Source organism: Pituophis catenifer, unplaced genomic scaffold, assembly GCF_029215685.1.
Source record: "Pituophis catenifer annectens isolate HBS135680 unplaced genomic scaffold, rPitCat1.0.hap2 SCAF_14, whole genome shotgun sequence".
NCBI classification, from domain to species: domain Eukaryota; kingdom Metazoa; phylum Chordata; class Lepidosauria; order Squamata; family Colubridae; genus Pituophis; species Pituophis catenifer.
The window spans coordinates 18,962,956-18,986,541 of NW_027256894.1; the positions used below are offsets into that span (position 1 = coordinate 18,962,956).

Genomic DNA, 23,586 nt, shown 5'->3' on the forward strand with positions numbered 1-23,586 from the left:
CTTCGGAAGTTGTGGGAGTTTCAAGAAGAGACTGGACTGCCATCTGTCAAAAATGGTGTAGGGTCTCCTGCGGGGTGGGGTGGGTGTTGGACTAGACCTACAAGGTCCCTTCCAATTCTGTTAATCTAAAGGCCGTTGGGTTTGAAGTCAGAATAAATGTCTTCTGCTCCTTTGTAAGGTACTATAAGTTTCTTAGCTTTTAATGTAGGATGAGATTATTACAAATTCAGCAAAACTTCTGCTTATGAAATCTTTAGGCTGAAGCTGAGCAATGTTTTAATTAAGACCCTCCTAAATACCACAGCGATGTCTGTGGGGTATGTCCAAAAAGTCAAGACAGCCATGTTTCTTTTTCTTTTTCTTTTTTTTATAAAAGTGGGATTCACATTTTTTTAAAAAAAGTTTGTCTCTTCAATTGGACCATTGTGGCCATCATCTTGCCCTGCTGGCTGCATAATTCTTGGAATTGAGGTCGACTCCTCTTTAAAATCGCCCAGGTTGAAAAATACTGAAGTACGACAGCCTCACAGGACACTTTTGATGCACAAACGCCAACCTTGTGCAAACAGCAGAAGCCAGTGTGGAATATGGATAATTTGCACGATGACAACACTCGTGCGGGGTGCAGGGCTGCCTCTCCCTCGCCCAGTACCCTTTATTTTGGGGAGCAGAATCTAGAAATCTCGCCAAGGCTCAAGGTTGACTCAGCCTTCCATCCTTTCTAAGGTAGGTGAAATGAGGACCCAGTTTGTGGGGGCAATAAGCTGACTTTGTATAAATATACAAAAGGATGAAGGCTATTGCTTAATGCATTGTAAGCTGCCCTGAGTCTCCAGAGAAGGGCGGCATATAAATCAAATTAAAATAAAAAAATAAAAAAATAAATAAATAGAAATGCTTTGTAACAGGAACAGAGTTGGAAGGGACCTTGGAGGTCTTCTAGTCCAACCCCCTGCTCACGCCAGAGACCCATACTAGGGATTCGAACCGCCAAACTGCTGATCTTTCTGATCCACAAGCTCAGCTTCTTAGTCCCTGAGCTACCTAGCCAGGCTCAGCCCATTGTCTTGGTCACTTTCTGGATATTCCCCCACTTCCTGGGATTTCCCAGTGGTCTCCCATCCCTGCTCTATCCAGGGATCCCTTTCCAGGGTCAGCATATAAACAAGTCACACGTGACCCCACAATCTGCGTGTCTATCTTTCCCCCCCCTTCCCCGTCTCCCTCTGGCTGAAGGAAACCCTCCCGCCTAACTGCGCCTGCGCCAGCCCGTCACCCGAAGCCCCGCCCTATTCCGCTTAGCAACCGGACGCGGTTGCTAAGGCGTTCGGGCCCCGGAAACACTTTTGTGACGCGCGCCTCGGGCCGGCTGGCGTCTCTCCGATAGGGCGCCGGCCGTCGTAGGGCGTGTCCGCGGGAAGCGCTTCCGGGGTGGCCCGCTCCCCCCCTCCCTCTCCCCTTAGAGCGCTCAGCGAAAGGAGGGGGCAGTGGCCCCGGGTTCGCGCCCCCTCCCAGCCGGGAGAAGCGGCTTTTCCTCGGGGACGGTAAGAAGGCCGAAGTGCGGTCCGCCTCGGGCTGGTTTTCTGGGCGGGGGCGTCCGCCGTTAACCGTAGCCGACGGGGAACGCTCGCGAGAGAGGGCGGGAAGGGGGTCGCTCCTCGCCCGGCGCTGCTGAGGGGGCGCCCCGAAGGCCCGGAGCTGAGGAGGGGGGCGCTTCTCCCCTCCCCCTCCCCCTCCCCCTCCCCCGCCTCAGGGGCGGAGCCCTCCGGCCATGTGGGGCATTTAAAGGGCGCCCGGGCAGCTCCAGGGCTCCCCCGCCTTTCCCCTCCCCCGGTCGGGGGTCGCTTCTCCGGAGCCAACCCCCCACCCCCACCCCCAGGCCGGGTCTTCGGAGCCGCCCGGCAGGCAGGCAGGCAGGCAGCCTTTCCGTTGTGGCGGGCTCTGCCTCGGCTGCGATCTGGGCAGGAGACAAAGGGAGGGAGGGAGGCGCCGTTCTCGCGGCCCCGGCGCTGCACGTCGGAAGGGCCACGTGGAGGGAGAGCCCCGCGGAGGCTTCGCCCGGGGAGGCGGAATCCCTGGAAGCAGAGCCGCCTTTCCTCACGCCTCCGCCTCCTCCGCCTGGGAAACGGCTGCCCGGGCCTGTCAGGTGCCTTTCCGTGGGTTGGTTGGGGGGGGAGGTTTGTATACATACAAACATATACATACACACACACATATAAACATATATATATACATACATACAACATGCATACATACCGTCCATCTCCCCCTCTCTCTATATATATATATTTATATGTATGTATGTATGCATGTGTATGTATGTATGTATGTATAGGCATCTATGGATGTACGTCTATGGATGTATGTGTATGTATATGTATGTATATATGAATCTATGCATGTATATGTATCTACGTATGTATATGTATATGTATGTATATGTATCTATGGATGTACGTCTATGGATGTATGTGTGTATATATGTATGTATGTATGTATCTGTATGCATGTATGTATGTGTATATGTGTGTATATGTATCTATGCATATGTATCTATGTATATGTATCTATGTATGTATATGTATGTATGTATATGTATATGTATGTATGTATATGTATCTATGTATGTATGTGTATGTATGTATGTATGGGACGCGGTGGCTCAGTGGCTAAAAAGTTTAGAAAGGTGGTTTGGAATGGCCAAAGGTCTGAGGGAACCATGAAGACCAAAGTAAAGGAATGCATTATTTTTAAACATAACATGCCTCCAAAAACATCGGACAAGGGGATTTTGTTTGTTTTTTTCTCAAATTTGGCAACTTTAAGGCAAGTGGACTTCGACTCCCAGAATTCTGGATGTGGAAGTCCACCCAACTTAGAGCCTGCTAGCCGTGGAATTTAACTTTATCTACACTGAGTAGCGAGGGACGCGGTGGCTCAGCGGCTAAGACGCTGAGCTTGTCGATCGAAAGGTCGGCAGTTCAGCGGTTCGAATCCCTAGCGCTGCATAGTGGGTGAACTCCTTTGATTTATCCCAGCTTCTGCCAACCTAGCAGTTCGAAAGCACGTAAAAAATGCAAGTAGAAAAATAGGGACCACCTTTGGTGGGAAGGTAACAGCATTCCCTGCACCTTTGGCATTTAGTCATGCCAGCCACATGACCACGGAGACGTCTTTGGACAGCGCTGGCTCTTCGGCTTTGAAATCAAGATGAGCACTGCCCCTTAAAGTCGGGAACGACTAGTACATATGTGCGAGGGGAACCTTTACCTTATGTATGTATGTATATGTATATGGTGTGGTAGGGTGGGCTGTGGGTCCTTGGTGCCCCCTGAGTTTGGTTGTTTCTTGAAGATATTTCGTTGTTCGTCCCCCCATTTTGCAAATTCCACCTCCTCGTTAGCCCTGAAGATGCAACCTAGTGGGGTAATGAAACATCTGCAAGAAAAATCGCCAAGCTTGAAAGAGAGTGCAGCCAAGGACTCCACGTGTCTATGGAGGTTCTCAAGTCATCCAGGTCCTGGTTTGTCTCAAAGGTGCTTTTTTTAAAAAAAGGCAACTGTTTTTCTCTGAAGACCTTTCGCTTCCCATTCAAGAAGCTTCCTCTGTTCTTCTGATGAAGCTGCTTGGATGAGACGGGAAACATCTTCCTCAAGGAAAAAAAAAAACATAGTCCAGTTGCCTTTTGAAAAAAAGCATCTTTGAGACGAGAACTGCACAGTTCAACCCTGAAGTGTAAATTTCCTCTTCTGTTGGCAAAGAAAGTTTCTGTCTTTTCTTTAAACCCACTGAACTCTCCACCTTGGTGTAGGAACCTGTTTTCCCCTGAGTTTTGAATTGCAACCTGGATGGGATACCTTTTAGCATGGGCTCCCTCTGGGTCAAGCCAAACTGTAACAGTTTGTAAGGATATAAGGAAGCAAATGCACCAAAGGAACATGTTTTCTTTCCTTTCCTTTCTTTTTTTTCTTCTTTCGGGCTTCCTCTTTGCGCCTTCTTGATTGCCTTGTTTTTCTTTCAACCTAGATGACTCAGTGCTTAAAGTGCAGTGGTTTATTATGGTCTGTAGCTGAAGGATAATCTTTTTGCAGTACTTCTCTCTGCTGGACGTAACTCTTGACGAAATTCCTTTTTGACTTTTGGGGAATTAATGTTTGTTTGTTAAATACCAATCTGAAGACCTTGCGTCAACAAATTAAATGCTTTGAGGATGTTGAAATAGGCACATTTAAAAAGATGGAGATGAGAGGTACAGGCTAAAATGAAAGGAATGTTAAATATAGTTGAATTGAAACGATGGTCTTCCTTAATTAATTTCCTAAATCAGAGAAGTATTGTTATGTGAAAGAATCAAAGCGGTTTTTGAAAGTGGAACATAGTATAAGTAGTAATTTTATAAAGGAAATTCTAGATTATACCTTTGGCCAGAAGCTCGAATTCTTGTATAGATAGGAAATATATGTAAGTGTTTCAGAGGAACTGTAACTAAAACTAAATTAAAACTAAACTAAAACTGTAACTAAAACTTAAAACTAAAACACATTTGTTAGGGGAAGCAGCTTCAAGCTTGCTTCCAGTAGCAACTGATATAAATACTTTGACACTGAAATGTATAGTTTTACTTTGGTATAATTGTTCTGTTTTAATTTCATGGTACTCTTAATACAGTCATATCATCTCTCTTCTAGAAGATGGGCTCATCTTTCCTCTTAACATTCCTTTCACGTATGGAATACCACTTCTTCCTGTTTGGCAGAAAAAAAAATCTGTAACAGATAATTATTTTGGCAGTCTGATGTTCAGCGTTACATGGACATAGACTGCCTTTGATTTGGGAGGCATGCGATTAAATGTTCTTAAAATTGTAGAATACAGTTCTATTTAATGAAACAATGGACTTACAAATGACTACAACAAAGATACCTATATACCTTCCTTTTAAAATGCTTCTTTATAATAAATGTCTATGAAGATTTTCAATCATTCCGGTCACGGTTGTCCCAAAGGTGCTGTTCAAAAGTCTAGTGAGCTTCCTTGGTTTTTTCTTGAAAATGTTTCACCTCTCATCCAAGAAGCTTCTTCACTTCTTTATAGTAATTCACCACGGCTGTGGATTACAGCGTTGTGCAGTCATATCCGTTCAGTCATTAAGTTGGGAATTAGACTTTTGGATTGCTTAGTGGTCTCTGATATGAGACTTGAAGGGATTTATCCAAACTAGAGTTTCTCAACCCTGGCAACCTGAAGATGTGTGGACTTCAGCTCCCAGAATCCTGCAATCCATACATCCTCAAGTTGCCAAGGTTGACAAACTGATCCAAATCACATTATGAATGCCCGTGTATCTATATCAGATTTCATTACGATAGCTCATGTAACTATTGGTGTTATGGTGATAAATACCGGTAAGTTCTATTGCTATCTGAAACTTTATTCTTCCGTGTTATGTAAAATTATCATTCCCATTTGATTTGCCAACCAGAAGTGATCCGTTTTATACCAAAATATTAACTGTCTAGTGTGTGTTCTTGTTAAAGTACAGACTCTTGATAATTGAGAGTTTTAATAGGGTTCTATTGGGTTCCCAAGGAATGTTAGTTGCAGCGATGTGAACAAGATATTGTAATTTAATTGAATTGTTCGTGTCAAACCGAACAAGGATTGAAAGGGAATTTTGGAACTCTGACTTGTTTTGACAGTGTTTTCCTTTGTTTTGAAAAGCAGACTGCTATATATATAAAACCAAAAAAAGAGGAGCAATATTGATTATTATTCCCTGTTATTTAGGGTTTACTTAGGGCAGAGTAAAAATTCCAGTGGTGTTTAATTCCCCTTTCAGTCTTTTTGCACTATCAGTTTCTCCTGTAGCTACTTGTTTTCAGCTTCTCAGTCCTGTTGCGTGGGCACAACTATGTGCCACTTCCATGGCAACCACCTCCAGTTGTTGACTGTTCTTCAAAATTGGTGGTAAATCTATTCAGATTAATCGAAAATGTATATAATTGATATGTATTGATGAGTCGGTGGTTGCATTTAGATCACGGTGTATTTACCTAATGATTCATTCGAAATGGCTGCATCTTAATACAGTCAGCTGGCTCTGATTTCGGGATGAAACTCGAAAGTCAGGTTATAAACTCTATTTTTTCCCCTTTAGTTTGATGTTTATATAAGTAATTCCAAAATATAACCCATCAGCAGTTTTCTATTCCTTGCTTAGTGTAGTAGCATTAATTATTTGTATGTATTTCTGGCACTCCTTCTGTTCGCTTTGTGGCAGTTGCATTATACAATTCTATATCATGGGATACTCAACTGATTTTTTTTTAAAAAAATTACTTTAATATGTATCCAGCACACATTTGAAATTTTAAAATCATGCAAAACAGGGTAAGCAGCATTTACATTGGCATATCAGTCAAAATCTAATGAAAATGTTAAAGCTATGTGGGTGACATATCACCCAGACATACGTGATTTATGATACTCAAAATATTGTCTCCCCTAAACAATCCAGCAGTGTCCAAAAATTGCTGTAATATAGAACGGATCTCAGATTTTGTCCCTTAAAAAAAACCCAAAAAAACCCCCACAAGTTTCTGCTTAGGACCCAAATTTTGTTGTGTTTAATACATCAGAATATTTAACTTCTTTTATTCTATTTTGTTTTCATTCACACTTGACACCAAAAGATCAAACTTTTATTTTGCTTTCAAGGCAAATTCCTTATGTTCAGACTTGGTTGAAAGCTCAATTTTCCCTGCCTTTTCATGCTGCTGGCTTGAATAGGAGTGGGGGAGGGGGGGAATCCTTTCAGAATAAAAAATATATATATTAGCTGTTGTAAAGAGTTAACTATATATGCTGCTCAGATGTGTAATTTCTGGGATATTTTTTACTTCACATTTTTCTATACTACAAGAAAATGGAGATGTTAGGCTTTTTATTTTGCTGGATGATTTACAGACTTATTCATTATTACTTACTATTTTAAAGGACAAAAGAAGAGACGTTTTTTGGATTATTCAGGACAAAGGCGCCTTGCCTTCTTAATGGTCCTGACTATTTTTCCTGAACTCCCATAAAGCTCATTGTGTTATCACAGTCCCCTAAGTTCCATGAGGCTCTTGCATTCTAGGGGGAGTTATAGTGACTCAGTGTCAGCCAGCCAGATTGGTTTCACCACAAACATGTAGCTGGAACAAACATTTTTTTGGGGGGTTGAACAGCAAAATGCTTTTATGCCTTTCCTTTCCAGGCCAGGTAGGATCATAGAATTAGGTTACAAGTAAATCATAAACCTGTAGCATCAGGGATCCGTAACTTTGACAATAGTTTGTTTTGGACTGTCTAGCAAATGCAGGCCACCACAAATAATAGCTTTTTGCCCTAATCTTCCTGATATTTTTTTTTTTTTTTGCATCCAACAACTCTTTTGAGTCATTCTTTTTTTCTCGATACCCAAGAAGGGGCTTTTTTGTTTTGTACATCCTTGTTTTGTTTCACCTTCCTTCCTTCACCAATCGGATTGTGATTTTGCCCTTTTTGCCCTTCCTCCCTCTGCAGGTAGTGTAAGGTTTTCCTCTACCTCGCTGAGGACGGTGAAGCCATCCCCGGACCCTCCGTGACAGTGCCTGAACAGCCTGGATATGATGCCAAAAGATCTCCAAAAGTATTTTATTGTTTGACCCAATGATTCTTCTGGATCTATATTTCTCTCTTCAAGAATAAGTGCAAAGACCAAATCCTACTTAACTACCAGATATTTTTTATTGCAAGATCATGGACCATATTACTAGGGAGAAAGATGAAAGGCGAACAGGGAAAGCAAATCCAGGAAGAAGCACACACAGTTCTCGAGCATCAAGTTCCACTTCGGCGGCTGGAGTTCTCATGGTTGGGCCCAATTTTAGGGTTGGCAAGAAGATCGGCTGTGGCAATTTTGGGGAGCTCAGGCTAGGTAAGAGCCTGGCAGGTTCAGCAGCTTTCAATCCTGGCTAGCCAGAATTGCCTACTGCGGGTAGTCCTCGACTTAGGACCACAATTGATCCCCACACTTTTGTTGCTAAGTGAGACATTTGTTAAGTGAAGTTTGCTCCATTTTACGATCTTTCTTGCTACGGTTATTAAGTGAATCACTGCAAGGGTTAGGTTGGTAACACCGTTGTTAAGTGAATCTGCCTTCCCCATTGACTTTGCTTGTCAGAAGGCCATAAGTGCGAAAAACATAAGTCACTTTTTTCAGTGCTGTTGTAACTACGAACGGTCACTAAATGAATGGTTGTAAGTCGAGGACTACCTGTACATATAAAACACTGCGCATAGTGGTTGCAATTGGCAACATTTCCTTTTTACCTGTTGCTATAATGCATACAGGCATCATATACATCATGTAACACAGGTTTCTGGCTTCCTGTTTGTTCATTTTTAATGAACTTTGGTTTAGTATTCTTGAAATTAACTGGGATTTTTGTTACTTGGATGTTTCAGCTCTGCTTGTAATGTAAAGTATTTTGAGGAATAATTATTTCCTGTATTTCTGCATTTACTTTCCAAAGTATATAGAATAAACTTTAAAGATTGAATAATTACTCTCAGAAGATGGATTATTGGGGATAATGTGAGTTGCAAACAAAAGTTGATCATAAATAAACAAGCTATTGAACCTTTTTTAATTTTAGAGAAACTTAACAGCTAAAAATAATAATTTGCATGTCCTGCTTGCTACTTGAAACAAATTTCTCTTTCTCTTGCAGGCAAAAATCTTTACACTAATGAATATGTAGCAATCAAGCTGGTGAGTAGTTTTGTGGTTTAAAAAAATTTCTGCATGCTAAAGGTTACCCCAACAAGATAATTTTTTCAAGCCACATTTGTCCTGATTGCATCCAGCCAGGGGTGAAATGCTACTGGTTTGCACCGGTTCAGGTGAACCGCTAGTAATAAAAGCTACCAGTTCAGGCGAACCTGTATTTCCGACGATTAGCTGTGCTGTGTGATTTAGATTCTCTAGAAAGCAGGACTTCCTTTGGTGGGAAGGTAACAGCATTCTGTGTGCCTTTGGCATTTAGTCATGCCGGCCACATGACCACGGAGACGTCTTCGTACAGCGCTGGCTCTTCAGCTTAGAAACGGAGATGAGCACCGCCCCCTAGAGTTGGGAACAACTAGCACATATGTGCGAGGGGAACCTTTACCTTTACCTTTTTACATTTAGGAAATGATCATATATTTCAGTGCTTATCAACTTTGGCAACTTGAAACTGGGTGGACTTCAACTCCCAGAAGTCCACCCAGCTTCAAGTTGCCAAAGTTGAGAAACACTGATATATTTCATTGAACATTAAAGATGTGGCAGTTCATCTCCTTTTAAAACAATGTGTTTTTTCCACATGCCTGCACTACTTTTACATTTATTATATTTATACATTCATCCATCTCACAAATGTGATTCTGAGTGGCATAAAATAAAAATTTACAATAGAAAGGCCTTGCTTTGAATGGCCGTGTGTGTGTATATTCAAACTGGAAAGCCAATTTGCAAAACCGATTTAATGTATTCCTGCTCCTATATTGTCATTTAGTGAAACAATCCACCATTAAACAATCAGTTCATTTTTGTTTCATTATTTTGTGTTTTATAGGAACCATTAAAATCTCGTGCTCCACAACTGCACTTAGAGTATAGATTTTATAAACACCTCGGCTGCTCAGGTAAGAAATCTTTCTCCTAGGAGTTAAAATAAATTGTGGCAAAGGGATGTAGTGAAAGTAGTACTTAGCCAACCATATATTTGAATGCTACAAATATCCTAGAAATCAGAGGGTGCAGTTTTTAGCAGTGATAAGTGTAGTTCATATAACTCATCAGATGCAAGGCTAGAGCCAAAGTAAAATTTTCTGTATCCCCAAAAATCTCCACTGTTTTTTTTTTAAAGTAATATTTCTCCATGTTGCATTCGTAAACTGATTTGAAACCTGGTGGTACCTTGGAAAAAGTAGCTGGTGATTTGATTCAATTTATCCTAAACTGAAAAAAATAAAATATTATCTTAGAGGCCATGTACTTAGCTCTGTAAGCCATCATCAAATTCAATGAATTGAATTCTGCCAGTAGTATAAATGTTGTTACAAATGGCTGCGCTGGCATAGGTCTAATTCGAAATTTGGTGTTTCCTTTTGAAAAGGAAAGACCAAATGAAATGTGGCGATGAAGAAATTTAGGATATATTTTTCTAGCACTTTTATTTGGGCGGCCCAAATCAAAGCTGGTGGTTTTTGAGCCTTGTTTGTTTGTTTGTTTGTGACGTCCTCTTGATATAGTGCAGTTAATTTTTTTTTCCTTTTTGCGTTTGTTTCAGTTGAAGGCTTCCCACAGGTATATTATTATGGTCCATGTGGAAAATACAATGCCATGGTACTGGAGCTCCTTGGTCCAAGTTTGGAAGATTTGTTTGACCTCTGTGACAGAACATTCACTCTGAAGACGGTCTTAATGATAGCAATTCAGCTGGTGAGTAGAAGAACCGTTTCACGTTTTTTGTAAACATCCTGCCTTCTTCCAACCTCAAATATTTCCAATGACAGTACTGCCTTTTTTTGACAGTTAGGCAAAATTTTCTTTATAAGCTTATTTTGGTTTTATTTAATTAGCACGGATTCAGCAAAGAGTTTCCAAAATGAAGCTCAGGCACTTAAAAGAGCATTAGTTAAGCCAAGCTGCTAGTTTGATTACAGGTGATTTTATGGCTAAAATAATAGGCTGCATCAAATGAGCGTTACGAACAGAAATCAGGTCATGGACAGTGGCTTTCAAACTATTTACTAAGGACTGTTAGATAGTTTTGAGGCATGTTGTGGCCTTTTCTTGGTCCATTTGGTATAACAGTGTAGGACAATAATTTAATATCTTTAATGAACAGAATGCTCAACCCAGAATAATTTCTATGCATTCTTTAGAAGGTAGCTTCTTAAACTGATTATGATCTAGTTAGCTTATATTTTCCATTTCCTTTAGCTAACTAAAGGAATGCATTTTTACTATGGCAAAAAAGCATCTTGGTATATAAAGCTAGTAGATACTTTCATACCTAGTGATCCTGTACATGCGAACTTTAGTTCAAAGTACCAGTTCTGAACAGTTAGCAAAGGATTTTTAATTCAGAGATGTAGAATAACTTACTTCTTTGTCTTTTTATAGATTACTCGAATGGAATTTGTGCACTCAAAGAATCTCATTTATCGAGATGTCAAGCCAGAGAATTTTCTTATTGGCCGGCAAGGAAATAAGAAAGAACACGTCATCCACATAATAGACTTTGGATTGGCCAAGGAGTACATTGATCCTGAAACACAAAAACATATACCTTACAGAGAACACAAGAGCCTTACTGGAACAGCAAGATATATGTCAATTAATACACACCTGGGCAAAGGTTTGTTCAGTATAATATGCTGCATTAACTGATACTTTTCTGTGCTGTTTATATCACGAAAACATGTTTGGGAGCTGTTAATTTTCATATTGTGACTCTCTTTAAAATTAGATAGCAATATGACTTCGGCATGCCTGCAATAAATATGAATTCAAAGAAGTTTACGTTACCAGTGCATGTCCATTCATAGCTGTTTATCAGCTGGGATTGACCAAGTGAGCCAGCATTTCCAAAATTGTCTACTAGGAAGTGAGAATTACTACAGCTGTTATTCAATTTCTCCTCCTTTTCTCCTCCTGCAAGCAAAGCAAGCCACAGTAGCTTCTTCACTGTGACACATGAACTGAAATTTTGTGCTTTTCCACACATTAGGAATTCAAAACAAGAGTACATCAAGCCTTTAATCCTGTTTTTATTAAGAAAGGAATAAACCAGGTTTACACATTACCCCCCCCCTCAAAAAAGAAACCAACAACACCTGAACAAAGGTCAGAAATTGTGATAGTGCAAAACGTCTGGAGAATCCCAGACTGTCCAGTTTAGTTTTATTTATTTATTTATTTATTATATTTCTATACCGCCTTTCTCCCGTAGGACTCAAGGCGGTGTACAGTCAAGAAAAATATAGACACACAAACATCATAAAATTGCTAATTAAAATTGTTACTTAGTTTGGTCAATTAAATAAAACCCAGAATTAGATAACATTTAAAAAATCATTCGCATGTTTGTATGTTTAGCCCTGCCTGTTGGAACATCAGGGTCTTGAGGGCACGGCGGAAAGCACGGAGATCAGGGATATTCCGTATCTCCGGGGGCAGTTCATTCCAAAGGGTTGGAGCCCCCACAGAGAAGGCCCTCCCCCTGGGAGTCGCCAGTCGACATAATTTGACTGACGGTACCCTGAGTAGTCCCTCCCTGTGAGAACGAACTGGTCGGTGGGAGGCTATTGGTGGCAAAAGACGGTTTCGTAGGTACCCAGGACCTAAGCCATGGAGCGCTTTAAAGGTGATAACTAACACCTTGAATCGCACCCGGAAGACCACCGGGAGCCAGTGCAGCTCGCGTAGGAGAGGTGTTACATGGGCGTAACGAGCTGCGCCCATAATCACCCATGCGGCTACATTCTGGACCAGTTGGAGCCTCCGGGTGCTTTTCAAGGGGAACCCCATGTAGAGAGCATTACAGTAGTCCATACGGGAGGTAACTAGGGCATGAGTGACAGTGCGCAAGGCGTCCCGATCCAGAAAGGTTTTTAAGTTTTAACATAGATGTGTGTTCCATTTGAACGTGAGAATGGCCATCTTGGAGAATATGAATAAATAATTCAATTCGGTTGTTTTACATGTAGAACGAACTTTTACTAAATCAATAATTTCTCCGGCTCCTTGTAGATATGTTGCTTATGTGTCTGCATACTTACGGATGTCGTCTTTTTCATACTGGGGTTAATCACTAGGAATGTAATTACTAACGTCATGTTAATTAAGATGTTAGAGCAGTGTTCTGTTCTCTTACGTGTTTTAGAACAGAGTCGGCGAGATGACTTGGAGGCTCTTGGACACATGTTCATGTATTTTCTTCGAGGCAGTTTACCATGGCAAGGCCTTAAGGTAGATGCTGAAATGTGCATCAGTTGGGTTTTGGCAGATAGCTTCTGTGTTAATTACCTGCCTCTTCTGACAACTTATTTTTATTTTCATCCTTTCAGAAGGACATCTCACTGTCCATATCCAGGTTTTGCCCCGCCTAATTTGATATACTTGATTTGTTACGGTTGGCCACTCCAGAAAACTCTGGGCAGCTTACAAAAATCCCATAAAATTTTTTTAAAAACAAACCAACCCACAACACCCTATTAAAATGATTGAATGATCGTAATTTTCCCAGCAAGTTAAAAGGGAAGCTAGTATACAGAAAGTGGACCCATTTGGTTTCATTTTGCAGGTGGGAAAATTTAAATTGCTCTTTTTTTCAGGGCTGGTGTTAAAAACAAAACTTGCTGAGTTATGATGCAGATAAAGATGTATCAGATGACATGCAAGGACTTAGTTAAATGCTTGCCAAACTTCTATAATTCACGCAAATATTGTTCCTCCGGTTATTTCACCTGTCCTTCTCTCCAGGATAGCATCCTACATATTACGACCCAATAATAGTTTTTAAAATTAGAATCCTCTGCATTTCACAGGCTGATACACTGAAAGAGCGATACCAGAAGATTGGGGACACAAAGAGAAATACTCCAATTGATGTTCTCTGTGAGAACTTCCCAGGTAAGTTTTAGTTCTGGTGGCTTATCATTTCTGTAAATTACTCCTGGAAATAAGAACGATTAAGACGGTGATTTTTAGAATGTAGCTAGTGCAGAGAAATATGCTAGTATAAAAAAAATATATGCAGACACCTCGAAACCATAGTTTAATACATTATGTGTAGAGTTGGCCACAAATTTCAATTACACTTTAAAAGCTGACTTTTTCTTGAACCCGTAAGAATAATTACTTGCAGACTCCTGATATTTCAGATATTTCTATTAACTAGGATCAGGGTGGATTTGATTTAAATCGAGTTGATTTAAATCATGATTTAAATCACTAGTAAAAAGGCTTGATTTAAATCAACTCGATTTAAATCATAATTTTTAAAGAGCAACTGTCATCTCTGCTACTCCTTTGACCCACTGTTGACTCACCGATAGTCCCAGTGTTGCAGAATATACAGCCTCATGCTACATAACTAAGCTCCATTTCATGCTGAATAAACTAAATTATTTATGTATCTTAAAAAGAAAACTATCTTACAATAGATTTTTACCCCAAACGTTTTTTATTAAAATAAATTCGATAAAAATAAAAAAAATCCAATTTAAATAAAAAAAAATCCAATTTTTTTTTATTTTTTTTAAAAAAAATCATTGATTTTTACCCACCCTGACTAGGCTGATTTATCATGGTTTTATCAGGTTTGTGACAAGTTGTCACATTTTGCAACCTGCTTCCCATTGGATAAAACATTTTTGCAGTTGGCTTACAGCCACAAACATAGGTGTTTCGGTCGTCTGGCAGGCTGCAGTGAATCCTTTGTGCTGTCTAGACTAAAAGCAGCATATTTGATAACGCTGGCTGGGGAATTCTGGGAGTTGAAGTCTACAAGACTTAAAAGTTTCCACAGTTGGACACCCCAAGTCTAGATGATACACTTGGATTGAAATAACAGCAAATTCCAGGTGAAATACTCTCATTGGAGCAAACAGGTAAAAAGCAATGGTGAAATCTGAACCGGTTTGCTACTGGTTTGCTGGCCGTGCATGCGTGCTGTGTGTGCATGCATGCACAGTACGCACCAAAAGGAGGCTTGGGATGGTAAGTAGAACAGCGAGGGTGGGGGGGGGATCAGCTGTGCCGCACGATGTAGCTTCGCTAGAAAGTAGGATTTCCTGCTTTCTAGCAAAGCTAAAGCGTGCGGCACAGCTGATTGTCAGAAATACCAGTTCAGAGGAACCGGTAGCTTTTTTAAACTACCGGTTCGCCCGAACCAGAGCGAACCGGTAGCATTTCACCCCTGGGTAAAAGGCATTCTTGATGCTTCTCTTTGATATTTTGGTAGCTTCTGGTTCTGTCAACCCTGGTGACAGCGGTCAGGATGGGCCCTGAAAAACATAGTTGTCATGCCTCCAGTCTGTCTTCCAAGTTCAGTTCTGTATCTAACGGAAGACGGCTTTTCCATCACCAAATTTGAAACTGCATGTGAAACTGCTTTTCTAAAATTGAAACTTTTGGACTGTGGTGCTTGATGCTCTCTTCCTCTAATCATGGGGAAGAAAGAAAGGATCTGAACGTGTTTAGCAAGTATTGATTAAACAAGGGAGGTTTTCTCTCTGAAACTTCTTTAGAACATGAAGTTCTTTTAGTTCTTTTAGAAGTGACGTAATCCCTGGCAGAGCCTTGCCTATCTCTGCTCTGAATCACCTGGCCTTTTTATGACTTGGACTTTCAGTCTGAGTGCCACAACCCATCAGCATTAAGCAATTCACAATATACAAAGCTTTATCATTTGCATCCGAGCAGCGCCCAGGCTATTTAAAGCAAGCAGACTGCATCTCCTTTTTTTAAAAATCATCCGTGTGTGTGTGAAGATACACCTGCATTAGGATCCATTAAGTCTAAATTTCTGCTTCAGCTTGAGTTTTTGAAGTGACCGTAGCTACGTATTTTATCTTTATACCCTCTGGTGCCTTTAACAGTTCAGAGAACAAGAACACTAATAGAAACACCTAATTGTTCCAAAGCTGGTGCCTACTAATTGTTTTTGCCCCTAAGTCTGCAAATATTTCAATGACGTACTTAAGGAGGCCCTTTAGAAATCCGTGGCTTGGTGGCCCATCCATGCAACAGATTTCTCGATCTCGTCTGCCTCTGTAAACTGATAATTTAGGGGGTTTTAATCTGACCAGTAGGTAACGCTGAAATGTATTCTGCTTCTACTTCTTTCTGAACAGATTGTCTGATGTTGCTTCTTCCTAATTCCCTTTAACAGAGGAGATGGCCGCCTACCTTCGTTACGTCAGACGATTAGACTTCTTTGAGAGGCCCGATTACGATTACCTACGAACCATCTTCACCGAGTTATTTGAAAAGAGAGGATTCGCCTTCGATTATGCCTACGACTGGGTCGGCAGACCAATTGTAAGTGACCATCTTGTGGGATCTGCTGTATTTTTCCATAGGTTGCTCTTTAAAAGCCAGTCGTGACACGTTATTTGGAAAGTAAAGTCACTGCCCGGGACAGGTAGCCCTCGACTTAACAATAATTTATTTTACTTGACCATTCAAAGTTACAACGGCACTGAAAAAAGTGACTTGTGACCGTTTTTCACACTTAACAACTGTTGTAGCACTCCCCATGGTCACGTGATCAAAATCCAGACGCTTAGCAACTGGCTCGCATTTATGACGGTCGCAGTGTCCCAGGGTCACACAATTCCCTTTTGCGACCTTCTCCATTGTGGGTGGAGACAGCAGCCAGGCCTGGGATGTACTCGTCTGTTCAGATTGATAGACTGAGTCTGTCAAAGTTGTTAAGTCCCGCCCTTGTTGCTAGGGGCTTCCAGCTTTTGACTCAGTCCGTCAGACTGGACGGTCTTGTGGATGTGTGTCTCTGGCTATTTTTCAAGCAACGTCAACGGGGTAGTCCGATTCCCTTAACAACCGTGTGACTAACTTATCAACCGCAGTTGACTCCTTTAACAACGGTGGCAAGGAAGGTCGTAAAATGGGGCAAATTTCACTTAAGAAAATGTCTTACTGAGCAACTGGAATTTTGGGCTCAGTTGTGGTCGTAAGTCCGAGGACTACCTGTATTTTGTCGTGAACTTTCCTGCAAAACCTAGGTGTTCACACTATATTTTCCTTTTCAAAAGAAAAGAACGGGGGAAGTGTTAACGTGGTTTGGTTTTCAGTGAATGGGATTCACTCGTGTCTGTGTTTTATTTTCCAGCCCACTCCGGTGGGACCCATGCATGTAGAATCGGGACCATCCGTAATCAGAGATCCCCATATGCACCGGGATCGATCCTCAGTACAGCCTTACCGAAATCAGGTTGGTTCACCTTAATGCCTTCATGCTTTAAAATCCGCAGCTTGTAGTTAATTCATAGAAAGGGGCACCTAAAAAAGCCAGGGGTGTCAACGGCCTTATTAATTACCGCTCTTCATTTCTTGTCTAGCAAGCTTTCTCTTAACAGTCCTGCCGTGGCTACTTTTAAGGTGGGCGGACATGTTCTTTAAAACAAGAATACAAAAATACTCTGGTCTCTGAAGCTGAGAGAAATGACAATCTGAGAACGGAGATCTGCAGAATTGCTAGCTTTCGTTTAGTTTTAAAATGTAGTTCGGTGCATTCTTGTGAGAACGATGGGCCTTTCCCTCTGCAGGCTGAAATGCAGGGCTCATTCATTCATTGCAGCCCCACTGTTTATTTGTTTGTTGTTAATTGATATGCAATAAAGCATCAAAGATAGCAAGAGAAATAAAGTCAATAAATATTCGAACTCTGCCAGCAACAGCGTTTAGAAATAGCTGACAGTCAGTTGACAGAAGCTCTGACATCATAAACAGGCTAAGCTCTTTCTAAATACCAGTATATTTATAAAACATACCTCAAATCTGCAGACGTTTAAAAAGAGGCTAGATAACCTGTGACACCTTGGATCAGAGGTCTTCAAACTTGGCAGCTTTAAGACTTGTGGACTTCAACTCCCAGAATTCTGGGAGTTGAAGTCCACAAGTCTTAAAGTTGCCAAGTTTGAAGACCCCTGCCTTGGATCATCGTTTCTGAGATATTTCCTTACCTAATTCTTCAGAGCCTTCAACAATGGCAAGAGCTTCTAAGGTTCTTGAAAAGTTCTTAAACATCCAGGGAACTTTTCAGAAATGTATCTGCCTTGAAAGTAGCCCACCTCGGCTGCGAGCGGCCCTCCCGAGCTCCATTTTCGCTGGCAGAGCGCTTGGCCGAAATGCTTGGCTTCCCTGTCCCTCTTGAGCTTTTTCACATGCTTGCTCGGTTCTAGTTCACCTTTTTCCCTTCCCTCTGGTCTCTTTGCTTTCCTGCATGCTGATGCCTGGGCAGCCTGTGTCCGAACGCAGAGGAGAGTGGGAAATTCCGGCAGTCCGGCAGGCCAATGCTTTGTTTCTGACCTCTCACTTGGCTACCGAACGGCATGGGGGATCTGTCCAGGTATTGCTTTTTTTTTTTTGTTCCCCCCCACCCTCTCCTGCACAACTGTTTGGCTATCGCCCCTTGGGCATGCGCAGAGTCCCCTCCACCTTTTACCTGCACCGTTTGGCTTCTGCTAGAATGATGAGGGTGGGCAGGCGGGCATGATATCAGAGGTTTGTGAATGCCCAAAGACTTAGAACGAAGGGCGATGTTGCTGTATCGCCATGCTGATTCGTTAGGAGAGCCTTCCCCCAAGCTGGACCTCTTCCACAGGTGTGAATTCAAGGAAGACCAATCTGGTGGAGGAATCTTGGAATTAATCCACATCTGGAGGTGGCTCAAATTGGGGAAGGAGGTTTAGGCAAACTCCTTAGAACCTAGGCCACAAATCTAAAAATTTGGATTTTTGTCCAAATTCACATTCTGTATACCCTTTTCCTCCTCCTCCTCCTCCTCCTCCTCCTCCTCCTCCTCCTCCTCCTCCTCCTCCTCCTCCTCCTCCTCCTCCTCCTCCTCCTCCTCCTCCTCCTCTTCCTCTTCTTCTTTCTCCTCTTCCACTTCCTCTTCCTTCTCCTCCTCCTCATGCAAGGAAGGCCAGGTCTTACATCATATAGTACAGGCAGTCCTTGCAGTGCCCCAGGGTCATATGACTCCCTTTTGCGACCTTTTGACAAGCAAAGTTAGCGGGGAAGCCAAATTCACTTCACAACCGCAATACTAATTTAACAGCTGCAGTGATAAACAACTGTGGCCCAGAAGGTTGTAAAATGAGGCAAAACTCACTTAACAACTGTCTTGCTTAGCAGCAGACATTTTGAGCTCGATTGCGGTTGCAAATCAAGGACTACCTGTATATAACCGATGATTCAGATTTCAAATGACTTGCACCGTAGCCAGCATTCAAATTAGCTCCATTGCCCCTTGCGGGATTGTATGTTGTGAGCCACGGTGGTGCAGTTGTTACAGCAGGCTACTTCTGCTGACTGCCGGCTGACTGCAATTTGGCAGTTCAAATCTCACCAGGCTCAAGGTTGACTCAGCCTTCCATCCTTCCAAGGTGGCTAAAATGAGGACCCAAATTTTGGGGACAATATGCTGACTCTGTAAATTGCTTAGAGAGGGCTGTAAAGCACTGTGAAGCGGTATATAAGTCTAAGTGCTATTGCTATCTTCCTTCCTTCCTTCCTTCCTTCCTTCCTTCCTTCCTTCCTTCCTTCCTTCCTTCCCTCTCTCCCTCCCTCCCTCCCGCCCTCCCACCCAGTGCTTAGAATGCCGTATTGCAGGCTCACTCTGCCCACTGGCATGTATTCGATCCTCACAGGTTCAAGGTTGACTCTTCCTTCCATCCTTCCGAGGTCAGTCAAATGAGGACCCAGGTTGTTGGGGGCCAAGAGGCTGACTCTGTAAAGTCAGTTAGAGAGGGCTGTAAAGCTCTGTAAAGCGGTATATAATAGGTGCTATTGCTATTGCTATTGTCAATCAAACACTTATTAAGGATCTTCTGCGCAAAAAGATTGATACGTTCAGATATAAGCCACTTCACGGACAAAAAGCTCCTCCGTCATCTGAAGCCGCCCTCTGTTTTCCTTCCTGGCCCTCTGCTGCCAGAATAACACACTCTCCCCCGTAGTGGTGATTGTGAGTGTCATACGCTTGGCTTCCTGATCAACAGATGTGCCAAGATGGAGGAAAAGAGGCTGCAAGAGAGAAGGAAGATAGGGTTGATCCCCAACCTGATGTCCTCAAGATGTCTTAGTTTATTGGGTTGGAGAAGGCCTATAGGCTGCGTTTGATGTGCCTTTGACCCACTCCTGGCTCTGAGGTCCCTTATTAACAGGGTTTTGTTTCTCTGTCGATATTTGTTCCAGGTGGTAAGCTCAACCAACGGCGAGTTGAACGTTGAAGAGCCAGCAGGAGCACCTTCCAACGTACAACTTGCAGCCCGTACTGAGGTGGAAGTAGTAGAGGAAGCTAAGTATGTTTGCTGTCAAGCCAGGTTTTCCCCTGCATCATCTCCATGTAAAATATGTTGGTGTGTTTCCAGGCTTTGATGCGCCCAAGCCCATAACGTGTGGTCAGATCCTGGTTTTTTTTTTTTTCGCGCTTTCCTTCTTGCATGGATAACCATGGCATTGCTGGGTGCAGCTTCTTTTCCCTTGGGCTGTCTGGGTCATGCTACTTCTGACCGATGCATGTGCTGCAGGTTTGACGGAGGGTTTCAGAAGAGTTTTGCAACTGGCATGCGTAACCGATTCCCCAGGAGTTAAGGCTGTAGCTATTGTTCCTTATTTTGAACAACTTTGTAAGCATTTTGAACAACTTCGATTTCTTTGGGATAGTGTAGCCTACTATTCAGAGACCCATGTCTCCTCTCCTTCTCCATCCCCAGTCTTCTTCTGAAAATCGAAGGTCTGTTGTGCTTTAACCCCTCTTTGAAAAGAGACAGTTTTTGTGTTCAGTAGGGGAACGTCTTCTGGCTCACAGAAGTCCTGAGTTATTTTTGCCTGCAGTGGGATTTATTTTGCTTCTGTTAGAAGTTGAGGCCATTCTTTTCATCTCTACCATCCAGTGCTACTGCTCATGATTTATTATCACTGCAGGAACCATGATAGGGAGCGTCCTCCCTCCATTTCTTTTTCTCCACAAGGGAGGTGAGGACGGACACACTTGATTATTTACACTGAGAAGCAGTTTCCTCAAAGACTTAGTGGGGGCACAGCACTGCTGTTTGTCTTGCCTGACTTTATCTTGTGTTGAGACTCTGGACAGTCTTTCAGCAATCATAACAATATTCCTGTAAGTTTTATGGCAGAGGTGATCCTCGATTGGCTAGGCTAAAGGTGAACTTCAAATGTTCTTTCCAGAAAAGCAGGTTGTTCGTGCCTTAAATTTAATTGCACTTCGGGTTCTGAAGCCCCAGCTAAGAGAGGAAGCCATCGCCTTAAAAATCTTTTAAGAAACAGTTTTATCACTTTGAAAACATTCCCACCTTCTCCCTTAAGGGGGAAAAAACCCCTCTAAAGCAGGGATCTCCAACCTTGGCAACTTTAAGGCTTGTGGACTTCAAGTCTCAGAGCTAAGCTTCAACTCTCAGCTAAACTGGCTGAGGAACTCTGGGAGTTGAAGTCCACAAGTCTTAAAGTTGCCAAGGTTGGAGACCCCTGCTCTATAGCATCTTTGAGCTGAGAAGAAGGAGAATTTTAATGTTTTTTTTTTTTTAAATAAGCACAAATATCCTCGTGATAAAATGTGGGTCTTTGGTTAGCTTTTCCAGTTGATAACTTTGTCACACAGCAAGTGGTCAGTGAATTTCTGCAGTTAAAAGGGTGGAGATGAGAAGGAGAGATTAGGTTAATTTTTAAAAAATTAATTGTATTTATACGAAGTGCTGGAAGAGTCTTCAGCAGTTTAGTGGCAGGGTTTTTTCTTTCTTTCAGGAAATGTTACAGAAATGAACTAAACTTCAGCCCTTAAAAATGTGCGTTTGGGCCATAGCATTAATAAAATGGCCGAAAGAACTGTTTTGTATCTCCCAAGCAAAGATAGACCATCACCTTTGTGATGGGGCCAATCAAGCTCAAGGAATGGGCTCACTATTTTTCTTCCCCTGGTTCTCATCATCTTTGGAAGTTGACTTAGAGCCTATCCCACTTAGTTCAAGTTAGTTTTTATTCCCAAGGAATTGGACCTGGTCCTTGAAAACATGATGTCCTGCTCCAGTTTCATGAGAGAAGTTTTCTTCTAGAATGGAAGAAATTGGGGTTGTTTGATCTGGATGGCAAAACAACTAAGAAAAAAGTTAGTTTTCTATATCACTCTGGTCATTTGGATATTTGCAGCTCAGACCTGAAAGCTATAATTGAAGTAGAAGTTAGGGAAATGTTAACGTTCACTGGAAATCACACTTTTTTCTCTGCTGTTGCCTACGTTTGTGGCACAGTGGCTCCCTCTGAACCAAACCTTCCACGGAAATGGTCCTTCCAAGGTTTCCCCTCTGTTATCTCAGGCCGTGATGATTTCCAAGACGTTTCTCAGTCAGCCATCTCTCTCCCATAATGCCTTGAATCAGCTGAGAATCCGATTTCATCTTTGATTTTTGCCAGGTCATTCTCTTTAAAACCACTTGTTGAAGATGCTTTTCCAGAAGCATCTTCAAGGTTGCACCTTTATCCCTAGTGATCGGTCTTATGTCATAGTGCTGTTACATTATTGTCCATCAAAGCATTAAGGTGTTTTTTGCATCTGGGACCTTTCTAGGAAGTCTCTTTAGGGTTTTCTTTTCCAAGAACATTTTCCAGCCTAGCAGTTCAGAAACCTTCCCACTCCCATCTGCCAAGGCCTCCCTGAACACATTTATCCTGCTTGTGATGATCATATCAGATCTTGGGCTATTTGCAAATGCTTCTTTTTGCCTGTCTCAGAAACGCCCACCATGGTCTCTCTCTCTCTTCCTCAGGAATTAAGGAGGGTTTAGGTAGAACCAGATTTGAGAAAGTAGGTGGAACTGGTGAGGGACCCTCAGATCCGCAATGCACGTTTGCATGAACTGCCGTGACTTGCTTCCATCTTACTCTGAGCTAATGTTTCCTTCTTTCCTTTCTGTGTTTTTATTTGTCTTTCTTTCTTTCCTTCTTTCTCCTCTCACTGTCTGTTGTAGCTGCCTGAAAATGCTCAACTTGTGGTGAGTCACTCTCTCCGGTTCACGTAAAGGGGGAGTGAATCAGACTTAGGCTGTGCTTGGCCAAAGCAAAGCGAAATTAACCGAGTGGGCAGATAGTTAAGAACGGCCTCCTTAGAACATCCGGGCAAGGCAGGGAGGTTGGTGCCCGGATTGACACGTCAGTGGCTTCCCTCTTTTTTTTTTTTTTTTATAAAAAGAGACTGTGGCGGAGTGTTTGGAGAGCCTGAAGGCATCTCGGTTTGTCCCCAAAGTTGTTGAAACTATCCAGGTTTTCTTTAAGCAGCTCATTTGCCGGGGATATACTTTTTCAATCCTTTATTGGTTAAAAAAAAGTGTGTGTTGTTAGCAGTTTTGCAACGGTTTCTATGATTTCATGAAGTATTTGGGCATTTCCAATGCTAGGGATCTGTTCCAATGCTAGGGATCCTTCTCTGTTGTCTAAAGTGGATCCCCAAATGTGGATCCGCATAATCAGATTTCTTTGGCTATGGGCAGCTGGTGGAAAAGAGAGCAGTTTTTAACTACACCAGATTTTAGCTTGGTAAAAGCTACATAGCATAAGAGTTTCTTGGGGAGCGGGCGGTGGGCTTCTGAAAAGAATGTCTTTTGGGCTCTAATGGAGTTTTGATTCCAACAATAATTCCCCGTAGTTCATAATGCTGGAATATATTGATTTTTCAAAAGCTTTACATTCTTGAGGCTCCTGCATTGGAAGCATTCTGTCCCAGGAATTTGTGAGCTAACAGGGGA

The 23,586-nt window shown here is 42.2% G+C and overlaps 1 protein-coding gene across 1 annotated transcript in view; it reads left to right on the top strand.

Annotated features, from left to right (window-relative positions):
- Positions 1 to 1,484: 1,484 nt before the first annotated feature.
- CSNK1G1 (casein kinase 1 gamma 1) overlaps positions 1,485 to 23,586 on the top strand; it is a 23,910-nt gene continuing 1,808 nt past the window's right edge. The window contains exons 1-12 of the mRNA XM_070953821.1: positions 1,485 to 1,544; positions 7,567 to 7,960; positions 8,757 to 8,797; positions 9,645 to 9,714; positions 10,362 to 10,513; positions 11,201 to 11,435; positions 12,963 to 13,048; positions 13,627 to 13,711; positions 15,975 to 16,123; positions 16,935 to 17,036; positions 18,066 to 18,173; positions 20,024 to 20,130. Of these exons, the coding sequence (XP_070809922.1) occupies positions 7,783 to 7,960; positions 8,757 to 8,797; positions 9,645 to 9,714; positions 10,362 to 10,513; positions 11,201 to 11,435; positions 12,963 to 13,048; positions 13,627 to 13,711; positions 15,975 to 16,123; positions 16,935 to 17,036; positions 18,066 to 18,173; positions 20,024 to 20,130 (1,313 nt within the window). The 5' untranslated portion in view covers positions 1,485 to 1,544; positions 7,567 to 7,782. The remainder of the gene's footprint in view (positions 1,545 to 7,566; positions 7,961 to 8,756; positions 8,798 to 9,644; positions 9,715 to 10,361; positions 10,514 to 11,200; positions 11,436 to 12,962; positions 13,049 to 13,626; positions 13,712 to 15,974; positions 16,124 to 16,934; positions 17,037 to 18,065; positions 18,174 to 20,023; positions 20,131 to 23,586) is intronic.